Source organism: Punica granatum, chromosome 1 (assembly GCF_007655135.1).
Source record: "Punica granatum isolate Tunisia-2019 chromosome 1, ASM765513v2, whole genome shotgun sequence".
NCBI lineage: Eukaryota > Viridiplantae > Streptophyta > Magnoliopsida > Myrtales > Lythraceae > Punica > Punica granatum.
Genome location: NC_045127.1, coordinates 53,594,960 through 53,610,128, shown reverse-complemented (window position 1 = coordinate 53,610,128; position 15,169 = coordinate 53,594,960). Strand labels below are relative to the sequence as shown.

The window sequence follows — 15,169 nt, the reverse complement described above, 5'->3', positions numbered from 1 at the left end:
TGCCCTACAAACTACAATATATACTTTTTTTCCATCTTATATAGCGATGGCATAATTATAAAAATTAAAAATCTCAAAAGAGACTAATGCATATGTATTGATTGTTGCTTTTTTATAGATGTGTATCCTAAAAATTTAACATGCTCTGACTAAATCAATTTGAGTCGGATTAATCCATCAAAATATAAATCTCTCATTAACAATCAAAAATTTTATCCATTAACAAGTTCCGATTAAATAAACTATTATCGGCACTATCGTCTTTAATAATTAAAAACAAAAACAAAAACAAAAGAAGGCATCTAATCTGAGTTAATAATTAAATAGGGGACGGTCGAGATTTGTCCAGGTCAGGACATAGTCCAACCTGAGACCGAAAGCCCCAGAGTGGGACCTACTATCCTACGCAAAAAGCGCCTGCCACGTGGAAAGCCCAAAAAAAGACGAATAAAATGAGCATCGCACGTACAATTTCACAACTTCCAAACCCCACCCCTCAAAAAAAAATGGAGTTCCGCACGTGCGATGCCATTATAAAGGATCGACACCCCCCACTTGACCGACGACGTACAAGAGAGAAAAGCGAGGAGAGCTCCCCCCGCCGGAATATTCCGATTCCGATTCTTCTTCCTTCTTCTTCTTCTTCTTCTTCTTTTTCTTCAGGTCTTACTCTTCTCATTCATCTCCGAGCAACTGTACGACGGAAAAAGATCGGAGTTTCTAATCGATTCCGGTCGCTGATCCTGTGATAGGTCTGTAGTCTGACGTTATTTCCATTTCCGGGGATGTATATCCATTTTTCGGAGCTCACTGCAAGCCCTGACAAGAGGATGAAATCTATTATGTTTGTAGAGCTTTTTCAATTTTTCTTTAGTCATTTCATTGCATGCATTAGATGTTCAATTGATCGTAAAACGCTTTCTGTTTAGCTGGAAATTTTCGAGTTTCTCTGTCTGTCTGTGTATGTGTGTGTGTGTGTGTGTGATTCTATGATGATATTGATGTTACAGTTCGAAGAGGATTCTTCCTGAAGCTTCGTCCGAGGAATGTGTTTTAGTTATCGACACTTTCATGCTTCAACTGATGAATATGTTTTAGTTGGCGACTTTTGATGTTTTCCTTGTGTCTTTTATCATGACAGATGGGCTTTGCGATAAACGGCTAATGTTCTCTGTTTAGATTTCATTTCTGCCTCAGAGATAAGCATCTATGAGTTCAAAATCTCGTTTTTGTATCCTTGCAGTTGCTGCTGCGGCTCGTTCTGCTGTGATGCACCTTGTCCGAGAGAATCTTTTCATTGGAAACATTGGCGATGCAGCAGAGGTTCTCCAAAACGGTAGCGATGAGGTTACCCACATTCTCTCAGTTCTCAGCTCTGCCTCGATATCATTTTTCTCTGACTGGCGCAGCAGTCTAATTATCCCCACAAAGGAAATTAAGAAAGTTTTCGCTGGAGGGTCAGGCAGTACTGCAGATTCTGAAGATGTCGGTCTAACATTGATCGATGTGTCCAAGAGTTGCTTGTCGGCTGAAAAGCTCTTGTATTTGTTAGAGTATGCGGGAAAGGATTTGAAACTCGTGAGAATGGCAGTTCCAATTAGGGATATGGAGAGTGAGGATCTACTTGATTATTTGGAGCCATGCTTGGACTTCATCGAAAAGAGTCGGAAGGAGGGTTCTGTTTTGGTACATTGCTTTGCTGGCGTTTCTCGAAGGTATTACATCTTTCCATTTATTACTACATGCACAGGTTTTGATTGGTAGGTTGTGAAATGATGCATTTTGGGAGTACAAATTATGAGCTTGATTATGTCTCCATTCCAATTATGTGTGCATGGATCTACTTTCATTTAAAGGTGTAAAGTTCTAGATTAAGGCTAGAAACTAAAAATATTGGCATGTCCTTTTTTAAGTCTATCTGTCTGATCCACAATTTTATAAGAGATTGGACAAAATTAAACTGTTTGCTATCCACCTCTGAACTGTAATATGCTGAATTGGTAACTGTGGAACTTTTGATTGTGGAGCGTTTAAGTTCTGGAAATTCATGGTTTTAATCCTGACTAGATCAGCAAGATATTAGTGGTAATCTCATGGACAAATTCTTCTGGCATTTCGAGAATTTGATTTTCTTTATAATTAAAAAATGTGCATCCTTTAAACCATTTTCTTGCTGACAATGCAACTACACCTTTTTACTATCAGCTCACATGATGCAGAGAGGTTAAAATGTCTCAATCATAGAGATTGAAATTATTCTCCAGTGGTCCTTTTCTTTTCATTTGGGACCCTCGAGGAATAAATTTGATACCATGCTATCTTCTTTGGCTTTTTGCCTGAAAGCCACCTGTGTCGGTATTTTCTACATTATAAGAAATCATTTTCTTCTAATTCTTTGTTTTAAAAGAATTTAATATTTTTTCCCTTTAACTCGAGAAAGTAGAAACTTGAAATTTTCAAAAAATTCGTTTTAAATGAATTTATACCTTTTCCCTTTGACTCGAGAAAGTAGAAACTTAATATTTTCTAAAAAAATCAAATTTTCCCTTATAAGCTTTATACAACAGAAATTTTCCACTAGGAATTCACTTAATGCTCGTTCCTCAATCTGGTCCATTGGGGTTTATGCCTTCTTTGCATGTGTTCGTTGCAGTGCAGCTATCATTACAGCCTATCTGATGAGATCGGAACATCTATCTCAGGAAGGTATGAAGATGTCTATTTTCTATCGGAGCAATGTACATGTAGAATTGGTTCATTCCTGTGGTTTTGAGGATTTGTGAAGAAATGTTTATTTCTGGGAGGACATCGTGAACTTGGACTTTGTTTCATCGCTTTGTAAATGTTATGGTTCCTTTTCTCTTCGCCTACAGATGCCCTTGAGTCCCTGAAGCAATGCTGTGAATTTGTTTGCCCAAATGATGGTTTTCTAGAGCAGGTGAGTTAGGATGATTCAACAATTATAAGACTGGATTGATAAAAGTTTGTGTTATTTGTCTTCTCTAATTGGCTCATGAATATAGTTTTGTACTTCCACATTCCATCACAGCTGAAAATGTTTGAGGAGATGGGTTTCAAAGTTGATCGTGACAGTAATGTTTACAAGCGTTTTCGGCTTAAAGTGCTCGGTAAATTTCCTGATCCAATTTTTAGTTGATTTTATAGTATATGAGATAGGAGAGCATAAGCCTTAATGTATTATTTGCAATTCTCTCTCGCAATATTCTATTGTTATTCAGTTCTCCCATCTTGCTTGTAGTATGACATTGAAGAGACCACATAGTTCAAGTAATTAATTAAGTCTTGAAAAAGTTTCTGGCTAATTGTAGGTGATTGGTACAACCGTGGGGAGAAAATAGACAGTTCTAAATTGGCACCAGATCCTGGACTTCCCACAGAACTGTCTTCTGAAGTCAAAACTTTGCAAAATGGACAAACAGATCATATGTTAGTGTACCGTTGCAAGAAGTGCCGGAGAATTGTTGCATCACAGGCAAATGTTGTTGGCCATGTTCCAGGAGAGGGCGAATCATCCTTTGAATGGCACAAGCGTAGAAGTGGCAACCCATTCAACAGAGATGACGAGTACGAATGCTCATCTGTCTTTGTGGAGCCTCTCCGCTGGATGAAATCAGGTGAATGCATATGCGATCATCTCATTCTCTACTTTGATAAACCTGTCATACGATAAACATTCACTTGCCTCCTTTTGGTTCCGCCCTTATGGCATGCCTTCTGGTCGTATGAAGAAGAATTGAAACTAAGCCAATCGTGAATTCACTCGAATTACTAAATTTTGTGAGATAGGAGTTTGCTGGAATGTTTACACTAGAGAATCATATGTCGTATAGGTATGAACCATTAATGCAGTGTGTCGTTTGTCAGAGAGGTCTCGTCTGAAGATGGTTATCGAAGCAAACATAATATCTTGCTCCATAGAGATGCATTGGAACAATCACCATATTCTTTAAACTCGAACTCGCATATACTCAACTCTCCTGATGTTTTGCCTGTAGTCGAAGAAGGTGCAATGGAGGGCAAGCTATCATGTGCACACTGTGATGCCCGTCTCGGCTACTTCAACTGGTCAGGCATACAGTGTAGCTGCGGGAGCTGGATCACTCCAGCTTTTCAGCTCCATAAAAGCCGAATTGATATCAGCAGCATCTAATCTATAATGTCACGGGAAGTTGAAGGGCCTCTTATCTGGAGCAGCCCTTTGCTGGCAGATCCATTTTGTGAATAACCGATCCCGTCATATAATCCTGAGATCTTGGGCAATGCAGAAGAAAGCTGATTTTTTTTTTTGTCTTCTTTTTCCCTGCTTTTCCTTCCCTTTTTTGGTTCGTGCGCTTCAAATATGTGTAGTCGTTTGGAGATTGGGCTCAAAGATATCAATACATACCACACACAGTTGAATCATGAGTCGCAGACATGTTCTCCCAATGATTTCTGACACACTCATACAGATGCCAACTGTCACATGCGACTGATCTTGTACCGAAGGAATACGATAAAAGAGATTAGAACAAATAGGACTTGGAACAGCGTTGCCAATGAGTTGCAAACTGTGGTATTTTATCTTCTTTATGGTCTAGACTCTTACTGGAGCATAAACATGAAATTGCAAACGAGAATGCAATATAGAGGTTCGACTGAAAATGATTTCTAGTATCTTACCAGTCAATAATGTTCGCAAGGCAAAATCTTCCAATTCTTCAGACTAAACGATACTGTACACATCCGTCTCACCCCCTCCTACTAAGGGGACCATAAATGCCACAAAGTATGGGGAGGAAACTACCATAAAAAGCAAAGGCAAAATGAAAATGCTCAAGAACATTCGCGCTAGGACCTTGTCGACAGGCTCCTGTTAGGTGATCGATCGATCAATTCACTTAAAACGAACGTAATTGCCTGCTGCTAAATGGTTAACGGATAAAGTGCTGTCACTGAGTCCAACAGAATTGCTATTTCCACCGTGAGAGGCGATTTCTCCGACAAGACTAGTGGGATTGGGCCTCAAGAAGAATGTTTGTCGCGACATTGACGTCGTTCCGAGCCTGCACGAGAGCTTGCCTTGCTGAGTTCCTGTCAAAGCCCATTGACACAAGCGTTGCAATGGATCCCTCTGGTGGCTCGATGGTGGAAGCAGCTGATGAAGGATAGTGTCTCTGCCCAAAAAGAATTAATAAAAAAAAAAAAAGAGACAATATTAATTGTTCTGTTGGCAACAGAATTGATCATCGAAAAGAAGGGATAGCTAGATCCACTTGACTTGCCTCTACTGGGCGACCACCATAAGTTGGCATACTTCCCAAGACATTTCTAGATGGTGCAGAAGGCGGACCCGTTGATGGCCATGAAAGCCGGGCAAAGAATGATGCGATGAATTCTGGAATCTGTAATGTTGGATGAAAGAAAAATAAAACACAAGCAAACCATTAAATATATAGGCCTTCAGCAGCAACAAAGACATATAGCAATGAAATTGGTGGTCTTGACAGAAATTTCAAAAGAACGCAAATCTGAAACAAGGGGACATTTTGATTGATGTTAGTCCTTGAAAGAGATGGCCGTCAACTTTTCTGAAAAAGTCAAGTTTCAAAATATTTTGCACCCATAAATCACTACTTGGTTTCACGTGCAAACAAAATCGAGCAAGAGATTCCAATGATGGCAGAGAGATCTAGCTCGGAAATCTAATCCTTTATCTTCTGATAACCAGAAAACCATATTTAGAATCATTAGAATCTGCAGAAAGACCATCCATAACCTTTTCTAGGACCATCCATACCCTTTTGACCATCGGCAGCCACAGTTAGTGATCTAATACGGCCAAAAAGTATATTTCAGTCAAAATGAGACAGAAAAATGGCCATTTTGATGCTAGAGCAGAGCGGCTCATCAGGTTTGATACGAAAGAAACAAATCTAAGATGATCCTTTTTTCTTTTAAAAAATAATCGACCAAACAATTCCCACTGAGCAAACATAATTAAACGCTCAAGTAGAAGGATATAAGGGCGTCTCTGTTTATTATAAGATACAACTACCTCTTCTCAAGTCGGCTGTATATTTGATCATGCATTTACCATTCTTTCGCCAAACATTTGAAGCTAAATTGAAGCCAGAAGAATTAAAAGCCAACCTTAGCCTTGCGGATATAAAAGACATTCAGACGGTACAAAGCACCGGCTAAGATACCGCAAATCCCTGGTATGATGGACCTTCTCCAGGAAGACAGCAGAAGCTGCAAGACATATGAGACATGTTTGTGCTTATAAGCAAATAAATCAGTCCTGAACAGAGAATAGAATGATGGTAAAAGGTTTACCTGTAAACCAGCTAGATAGATGAACGATTTATCCGTAAATCGAACACCAAATACTCGAAACCGTGTTGATACTGGAATGTCGAAGTAAAAGGGTATAAATGAGGCAAAGATGAGACCATAAGGCCCAGACGTGAGTTTTGCAGAGGGATCTGCTCAAAAGATATGAATATGTCCATCAAGATTCATGAATGAGGCTGCAATATTTGAAGAAATATTCGAAAGATAAAGATCCTCACTGGCAGTTCAAATCTAAATAAAAGTCTGTTGCACAAACATAAACTTAGTAATAGAGGAAAAACCTTTGAGCAATGCTAAGGCAATGATTTCCATGAAAATTGAGGATAGCATGGAGAACAAGATGAAGACCTGCATGATCAATGGAAAGAATAAAAACTGATAGTTTATGAATTACAAAAACACATATAATTATCTTCATAGCAAACAAAAACAGCCCTTTCATAAATAGATGTATTCACATAACTGCTTAATTTTTTGTTGACAGCGGACATACAGAGGTGATGACTTAAGTCGACCATAATTAGGCTTAAGTAGATCTAGATTACTTTCCCAACAAAACTAGCTATACCATTTTCAAGTAGCTGGACTGTCCACCAAGCCTATCACAAGTTGAAATACAAGGAGTACCCATCCAAGTAAAGTGAAATTGCAATTGATGCAGTCACATATAAATTACCAGTATGCCGAACATTAATTTGTTAGTCCAGCCGCATTCTAAACTATTCATATTTCTCATCTGCAATTAAGTTAAACAAACTCGCTCACCGAGTATTTGTTGGAACCTATCTGTCTCTCAAAGACCCTGAAGTAATAGAGCAGATACAGTCCGAAGATCAACTCTGGTGTTGATGAAAATGCTAATACTGAAGCCAGTAACCTCCACAGGTGAAACTTCTGGAAGATATCCTGCAGCACAACCAAAGGGAATAGGACAAAATACCTCTTGAGCCATTCTAGAGAATAAATCCAGGGAGAAAATGCTACGCGATATATGCTACATATTGATCAACACCCAGAAGTGCGTGGAACTGAGAGGAACTTATTAAGGAGAGTACTTCTGTGAATCTCTGCTGTGCAAGAAGCCAGAATTAGGTAGAATTTGAACTCCCATAAGAATGAAATGACAACCCTATCAGTTGCAATCTACTTTACAATGATAGATATTTACTCCTCATGAACGTCTCAAAGGATGGATTGAAAGCCAAGATATCCCAAATGCAATTGCAAGTCAAAGACAGTTACTTGGCCAGAATTCTCACTATCTCGAGAGTATAAAATCTTGAATACAGTGATAAGGAAAAAAAAAAATCTGATCACATCTCAAGGCTTGAATTCCAGTCCCTAGAGTGCTTCTTCCAATTGGCATGAAAGACATAACAGGAGATCCAACAGCTCAATCCCATCAAAATATTGCAAGTCCACGAGCAAAACTGTAAGAAACCAATCTCTACTACCAGTCAGCACCAAATCCCTAATTCCAATTTCTCAATCCACCTAAAATAGAATTGCCAAGAACTTGATTCACTGTCCTTCACTGATCAGACCAAGATGGCCACAACTCCAAGCAGCAAAATAGAAATCCGGGTAAAACCCAATGCGTGGGAAATGCGAATTGACCAAAATTAGCGGGGTAGGGAACCGCATGTACCTGATAGGATAAACCGAGTCTCGCAGAACGGCCCTGGATCCCGAGGAAGACGGTGAAGATGGCAGAGGCAACAACGAATGCTCTCGTGACCGGCGCATTGTCTGCGAGCATCAAATGAAGTGATTGAAAACGAAGAAAACCGAGCAAGAATCTGAGAAATCGAACACAAAGCTGAGCTCATCGGAGAGAGACATAGCCATCAATACGTACTGAAACCAGATGGGCCGCCGTTCATCTTCTCCGGAGCGGACGCAACAACAAGAGTCTCGCTGCCTTCGACGCTCTCTCCTCTTCCTCCTCCTCCCTCAGCTAACCCAATACTCTCTCTCTCTCTCTCTCTCTCTCTCTCTCTCTCTCCTCTGTTTGGTTGCTTTTTCTCCAGAAAGTCCTTTCTTCTCCCCTCCCTCTCTCTCAAACTGTATTTTTCTTGTTCATAAGAATTTCTGCAAATAATAATTATCATAAAATAAATTAAATTAAATTATGTTTGCGCCATTTCTTATTTTTGTCAATTTTCTTCTTTTATTTATTTAATAATAATAATATATATAAGGAATTATTATTTATAGTTTTTGAGAAAAATGGAAGCATGTGCTTAGTTTGAAGCTCATCTAATCGATAATATTAGAATTATTTGTTAATTTAAGTAAGCTTTGCTCCCAACAATTCTCTTGTTAATAGAGTAAACCCTTTTATTAGTCGGGTCGTCCATGCGTGCTCACTCGATTCTCTTCAAATTCTCTAGATCAATTGAATCTATCGTGCGGAAAAAATCTCAACTTTCAGGTTGTCATTGTCGAGAATATTACATGTTCGGTTCAATACAACTTCTTAGCATCCGATTATATTCTTTGAATGTTTGAGTTTTCTTTTTTACTATTATTACAAGTAGACTATGTGGCTAATAAATTGTAATATAAATTATAATAGCTAATAAAAGTGTGCGATAATAGCATGTGTTGCTAAGTTACGTTCTCTTTCGAATGATATGTAAGTTTCTAATTCCCTTGTATTAACAGGTCCAGGGCCGAATATCAGAATCAGCCCGGTCCATAAGGCCCGTAATTTGGTAGGGACTGACCGCTTTACAAGATGGATGGATTCATTAAGCCATCTGCTCACTCTCAGTCTTGTCTTATGTAACGAGCTTCAAATTTCCAGTTTTGTCTCGTGTTCTTCTGAAATTTCACGTGATATCAGCGATTGATTGAATCTCCAGGCCTCATTTACCAAGTGAATCGTCTTTGATATTATGACAGCAGACTCGTTTTGAAAGTTTCGGTTTCACAACGGGAAGCTACTCAATCGGAGCTGATGCAGACTTGAGGAATGCTGCTCAACTCGTCGGGGCATTCAGATAGCAAAGGTTCTAGTCAAGACCAAACTTCATTATAGACCATTAAGTCAGAACTTTACGCACCGAAATGTAGCAGGCTCGAGGGAAAGTAAGTCCCATCTCGTAAGCCAACTGGAGATCTCTCATCCTCAACTGATTTTCGGAGCTGAATCCAAATTCCAATCTGCAGCAATGCCAAATTACTAACTCCGTCTCGTGGTAATTTCATGTATATACATACTAGTTTCCATAAAGGCTCCTGCGGTACTAGAGGGAGGGGGGAAAAAAGGCCTAATCTAGATCGTATTTAATCCTTTCTGTGATGATGAAACTTACAACAACCGGCTGCACTATGCGGCTGAGGGTCCGGAAAAGGAAGGGATTCATTAACAGATGAGTCAGTTAATTCAGTATTGCTTTATGCTTGTTCTGGCTCTACTGTGAGGTTCGAGCAGGCCAGAGGCTCTTCCAGGTGGAGATCTCTGTATGTCTGTAGAGCTTCCTCACTCCCCCGTAAAATCCATTAACTTCATTGCCTTCTTCGCGATGGCCTTTCCTGTTTATCACTGTTCGCCTCCACCTCGATTCCTGGGGGTACTGGTTGAATTCCAATATCACTGTATCTGTTGACGTACTCCACAGACCTTTCTTAGATTAAGAAGCATACGGAGTCACTTGGTATATGCGAGTTTAAACTAAGAGAAGTATCTCACCACTCAGTTGACAATCGCAGTAATTCTCATTCCTGTTGCACGTTTCGAGATGCCCCACGACACCGTACCACCAACCTGCATAATCATATACAGAAACAACATCACCCTCAATTCATCGATTTATGCATAGCTAGGATTTCCTGTTTCCAATGCTATAACAAGCTATGCATTCCGAGGTTTTAGATGGTATTAGAGATGAGTTTTGATAATGCCAGTGCATTGGCTTCGCAAGTTATGGTCTCTCAGTAGGATATATTTTAGTTACGTACCATATGGAAACTCTGTGGATTTTCTCCATTGGATCTCGATGTGATCGTTCGGTCTTAAACTGCTAAGACAGTCCGAGACATGAAGCTCGGTTGGCAGAGTATGGACAGACGGTGCTCTCAGCCTTTCCCATGGGATATTCTCTTCCACCGTTCGCCTACCGTGTGATGAGTACCTGCGACACAATATCTGATTTAGATTGCCTTCTAATTGACATCAAATAGAGGCATGTGTAGCTCCTTTGAGATGCACCAAGACGAGTCCAGTTGTAATTCTGTTTCCATTTGAGCATTTATATATGTTGAAAACACAGTTATCATTCTCTTGAATGGAAAGGTTTCTTCCATACCTTGCCTGAAATGTGTCTGTCTTGGCATCATAGCCAATCTTCGCGTCGTAGCATGAAAGCATGAAGCCCGCGTGCCCGTTCTGCATCAAAAAACAAGGAGATTTTTCAGATTTTGCAATGAAAATACGTTTATCAGCCTTAGATTTATTTTTTTATTTTTAAAAAGAGCACCTAGAGCTCGGTCGGTTCTTACCTCCCGGTTGTAGACCTGAGCCGGAAGCCAGAGCTGGCCGCTCTCAAGGGACAGGTACCAAGCCATGACGGAGTTAACCGGCAACGAGCTCCTCCTCGGCTTCCCTTCACATCCAACCATAGCCATGATCCAAGAAAAGGGCCAGATCCTGAGAACTGTGCAGGCCCAAGACCAGCACCACGACTTCCGCTCACCCTGGCGAGAGAGGTCGCTATTCTCCGTCTTTCTCGACACAAGCCAGCATTGCCATTCCCTGTGAGCCAACTCGCTGATCAGCCGACCCCACTTCCGGTTCAAGTGCCGCTCCCACAGGCGGTCACTCCGGCACCTATCCCTCATGGAAGCACAGACTTGTCCCATCCGGCAGAGCCCCTCGGGGGACAGCTTCTCAAGAATGCATTCCAAGGCCAGTTCTGGCAAGTCCAGTAAAGAAGCTTCCTTTCCCTCATCTTCATCGGCAGTCTCTGTCTCTGAGCTCAGATTCAGACCCACCACTTTCTTGATGAAAGGCCAGCCCAGCTTCGGAGCCAGCTTAAGCTTCTTGGAGAAGAAGGGCCGGGTAAGAGTGGAGAGACATAGACCTCCACAGAAGGGCTTGAAGGGGAGAGATTTGGTGAGCAGAATGAATGAGAAGCAGGATATCAAGAAGAACAACATCTGGGCAATCTCTGGAGGTCTTCAATCTGATAGACAGGACATGGATAGCGAGCAGCAGAACATGGAAAAAGGATGTCCCTTTTCGTTTCTTGTGTGTGGGGATTTTAAGGAAAGGTCCGCCAATGGCAGGAGAAGGCTAGCCGCTAGCTAGAGAGAGAGAGAGAGAGTGAGAAATCTCTTTGGCAATATCGAGAAAAGCAGAGGTGGAGGTGGTGAGTGAGAGAGAGACCATAACCGACAAAGCCTTGATTGCTGGTAGTTATAGCGCCACTGCCAGAGAAACAGAGGGACAGAGGCAGAAGGTACAGGCTACAGCAGGGAGACACTCAGAGCTGGTTGAAAATTATGGCTATCGACTTTAATCAATTCCAAACCGGCACCTGGCACATGACTAATGCCATGTGAAATCAGTAAGGCAACCTCGACTTATTGATCGAGACTAATCCTTCGACATCGATTTGATTTTGATTTTGTGGTGTTTCTAGTATATGTTAAATTTCCGTAGTCGACGTGTTAAGAGTTCAATTTACTATTGAGCTACATCCTATAGTTATGCGCATGGCATTTTATGTGACATACATCATGATATTGCGAATGTAATGTTAGTGGCAAATTTGGATCTTCAACTTGTAATACAGTCGGTCCCACAGCGTGGTGATGGCGATCCGGGATTGTTGATCCGTATAAGAGACTTTTACGTGAAGTTGGATTGTGGGCCACCGGTCGAGGTCCGAACAGACAGGTGACGGTCGGTGATTGGAAGTCTTTATGGGAAAGCTTATGAAGATCTTTATCTAAGATCACATTTAATTTGATGAGCGTGTAGGAGAGGTTGTTGCACTGTCGTTCAATACCTTCCTAGCTAAACAAAAAGAAGTAGAACGAAAGAAACCAGTTCAACATATTACAAGGTTGACATATTGGTCAAGACCGACTCCGGGAGCCGGAGTCCTCGATTTGAAGAAAGCTTTAAGAGGAAGGTAAAAATAGGAGAATGAGTTCAACACGAGTCTTGCTTCGTTCATGAATATATTATAGGACTCGATACGTTTTCATGAATCAAATGATCGTCCCAAATTAATGGGATTCAGGATAATTGATACGGGAGAGGAGCTTCACCTCTATTTCAGAGAAGATTAAAAGGACATCGATGAGATTGATGGGGCTGTAAAGGGGAAGGGGTGGGGGTGACACCATAAAAGCTCATGCCATCCATTTTGCGTAACTTCCACCAAACTCCAAGACCCTCTCATTCCTATTGAGATCCATCCATGGCCATGGACCTTTCGTTGAGTATATTAATTATTGAGTAAATTGACAAATTCGTCCTCTAAATATGCATATTACATCAAATCTGCTCTCAAAATTTTTTTTACATCAAATTGAACCTTGAAAGATTATGTACATCAAATTAGATCTCAAGAAATTTTTTATATCAAATTGAACCTTGAGAGATTAAGTGTACATCAAATCCGATCTCAAAATTTTTTTTACATCAAATTGGACATTGAAAGATTAAGTGTACATCAAATTAAATATTAAGAGATTAAGTGTACATCAAATCCTGCCTTCGATTGAAAAGTGAAGAAACTGTAGAAAATACATTTTAAGCTAGACATAAATGGGGAATAATAAAAAAAATATAAGAAAACAATCAAACAATGCCACATTAGCTGTTGAATGTCAAATTAGATTTTTTTTCTTCCATTTTGGACAGCATTCTGACAGAAGGTCGGATTTGATATATACTAAATCTCTCAAGATTCAATTTGATGTAAAAAATTTCTCGAGATCAGATTTGATGTCCACTTAATTTTTTAAGGTTCAATTTGATGTATACTTAATCTCTTAAAGTTCAATTTGATATAAAAAATTTCTTGAGGTCGGATTTGATGTACATTTAATATTTCAAAGTTTAATTTGATGTAAAAAATTTATTGAGGTCGGATTTGATGTAACATGCATCTATGGAGGACCAATTTGTCAATTTACTCATTAATTATTATATCTCTCCTCTGTTTTTTTTTTCTTTTTTCCTTTTTTTTTGAAAAAGGACAGTTACATTTACATCTCTCCCTCGCGATGGAAAAAAAACTATTTTCCAATGAAAATTATTTTCATCTTAAGAAAATCCTTGCCCTTACTGTTCCAGTACTATGGTTCATTGACTCTATGCATTTCTTTTGGTCTAAATTACTAACTATGCATTAAGGCTCTCATTTTCACTTTCCTTTTCTTTTCTTTTTTCAACCTATTATTTCACTCATGATAATAAAAGTTTCTGCATCTCATATACAATATATTTTAAATGAATCTTTAATACAATTTTATAAATTACAAGCACTTTATAGACAAGCATAAAAAGGGCTCATTGAAAGAATGAGGGGGAAACGTCCTTTTTTATTCAATTGGAATAGATTAATAAAAAAAAGTTTTCAAATAGAAACTCATAATTAGTACGGATAATTCAATCGTCCAATCCTCTATGGGGATTGTGTTAATAAAAATTAATGTTGCGTTTGGTTTCAAAGTAAGTTTTTAAAATTAGATTTTGATTTTGAAAAAGAGTGGTATAAATGAGACCCGCCCTTTGACTTTATATGAGTTATTTTGTTTTGTTGTGAAAAAAAATGGTATTAATGGGGTCCACTATTTGACTTTGTATGAATTATTTTTATTTTATTATGAGTAGAATTAGGTTAAAATTGTGATTTTAAAATCACATTTACAAACCAAACAAGTCATAAGTCTTCCCGCATAGAGCTTAAATCCTAGTAAAGAAGGACTACTTATAGCCATCAGCAAATATTATCATCACTATTTTTTTATTATTAATTAATTAATAATGAAGTTACATTATTACTCATAATTGTTAGCAAATGATTAATTTTTCTCCAGAGATTAAGGTAAAGTGCGCTCCGATAATTCATAAAATGGTAATTTAAAAAGAAAAATACATACTTTTTTGAATTATAAAAAAGGCCCAAAGTCTTGTTAAAAAAAAAACACATACTTTTGCTTCTTGTTTTGTCCATAGTTGTTAGAATTTTAGGTATGTGCTCCTTGTTTGTTACGATCAATTTTGTCTTTTCTGTTAGATATTACATTTTTCATTTGTTTTCGTCAAGTTTCCTTTCCCTTGCTCATACGACATTAAAGACAATTATAATAATTTTGTAAAATAAAAAAAAATTAAGATAATATGAAGAGGGCAAAAGGGCATGGGGACCCACCACCGCCCACCACCGTCCAATTCCCCGGCAATGTCGTCAGATGGGGTGATGGTCGACTTTAAGCCCCATCAGCGGTGACCTCGCAAAGACGTGGTCCCTGTAGGCTCCGACAGTCCAGCTGGGGCAAAAATGACTGGGATTGATCCTACTTCGTCTATATATATTACGTACGTACAATCCGTTTGATTTTAAAATTGATTTTTAAAATTTTAACCCTAACTTTAACTCTACTCACTACATAACAAAATTTAACAACACAATTATTACTCTCTTTTTTTTTCTTTTTTTTTTTTTCATTTTTTTAACTATTCAATTCAATTTTAATACTAAATTCTCTCAACTATTCATTACTTTTTTACACATTTTCTTATAATTCAACAATACAATCATTATAATCCAATTAAAATTAAAACTCGACT

At 38.9% G+C, this 15,169-nt stretch overlaps 3 protein-coding genes across 3 annotated transcripts; 1 reads left to right on the top strand and 2 right to left on the bottom strand.

Annotated features, from left to right (window-relative positions):
- The first annotated feature begins 560 nt into the window (after nucleotides 1-560).
- Nucleotides 561-4,425, top strand: LOC116194868 (dual specificity protein phosphatase 12-like). Its single transcript, XM_031523778.1, has 7 exons — nucleotides 561-752; nucleotides 1,244-1,715; nucleotides 2,654-2,706; nucleotides 2,874-2,938; nucleotides 3,050-3,128; nucleotides 3,330-3,635; nucleotides 4,017-4,425. Exons 2-7 carry the CDS (start codon nucleotides 1,270-1,272, stop codon nucleotides 4,169-4,171), a joined length of 1,104 nt encoding a protein of 367 aa, XP_031379638.1. The 5' UTR covers nucleotides 561-752; nucleotides 1,244-1,269; the 3' UTR covers nucleotides 4,172-4,425.
- A 221-nt stretch (nucleotides 4,426-4,646) lies between these two features.
- On the bottom strand, nucleotides 4,647-8,386 carry LOC116194878 (rhomboid-like protein 20). The gene is made up of 8 exons (XM_031523787.1): nucleotides 8,213-8,386; nucleotides 8,003-8,103; nucleotides 7,120-7,260; nucleotides 6,636-6,702; nucleotides 6,337-6,485; nucleotides 6,151-6,252; nucleotides 5,283-5,402; nucleotides 4,647-5,174 (listed from the first exon to the last, which is right to left on the bottom strand). The coding sequence occupies exons 1-8, from the start codon at nucleotides 8,235-8,237 to the stop codon at nucleotides 5,007-5,009; spliced, it is 873 nt and encodes a 290-aa protein (XP_031379647.1). The 5' UTR covers nucleotides 8,238-8,386; the 3' UTR covers nucleotides 4,647-5,006.
- Nucleotides 8,387-9,463: 1,077 nt separating this feature from the next.
- On the bottom strand, nucleotides 9,464-11,749 carry LOC116194859 (F-box protein At2g41170-like). The gene is made up of 5 exons (XM_031523767.1): nucleotides 10,861-11,749; nucleotides 10,668-10,747; nucleotides 10,321-10,493; nucleotides 10,052-10,126; nucleotides 9,464-9,961 (listed from the first exon to the last, which is right to left on the bottom strand). The coding sequence occupies exons 1-5, from the start codon at nucleotides 11,515-11,517 to the stop codon at nucleotides 9,774-9,776; spliced, it is 1,173 nt and encodes a 390-aa protein (XP_031379627.1). The 5' UTR covers nucleotides 11,518-11,749; the 3' UTR covers nucleotides 9,464-9,773.
- Between the last annotated feature and the right edge of the window lie 3,420 nt (nucleotides 11,750-15,169).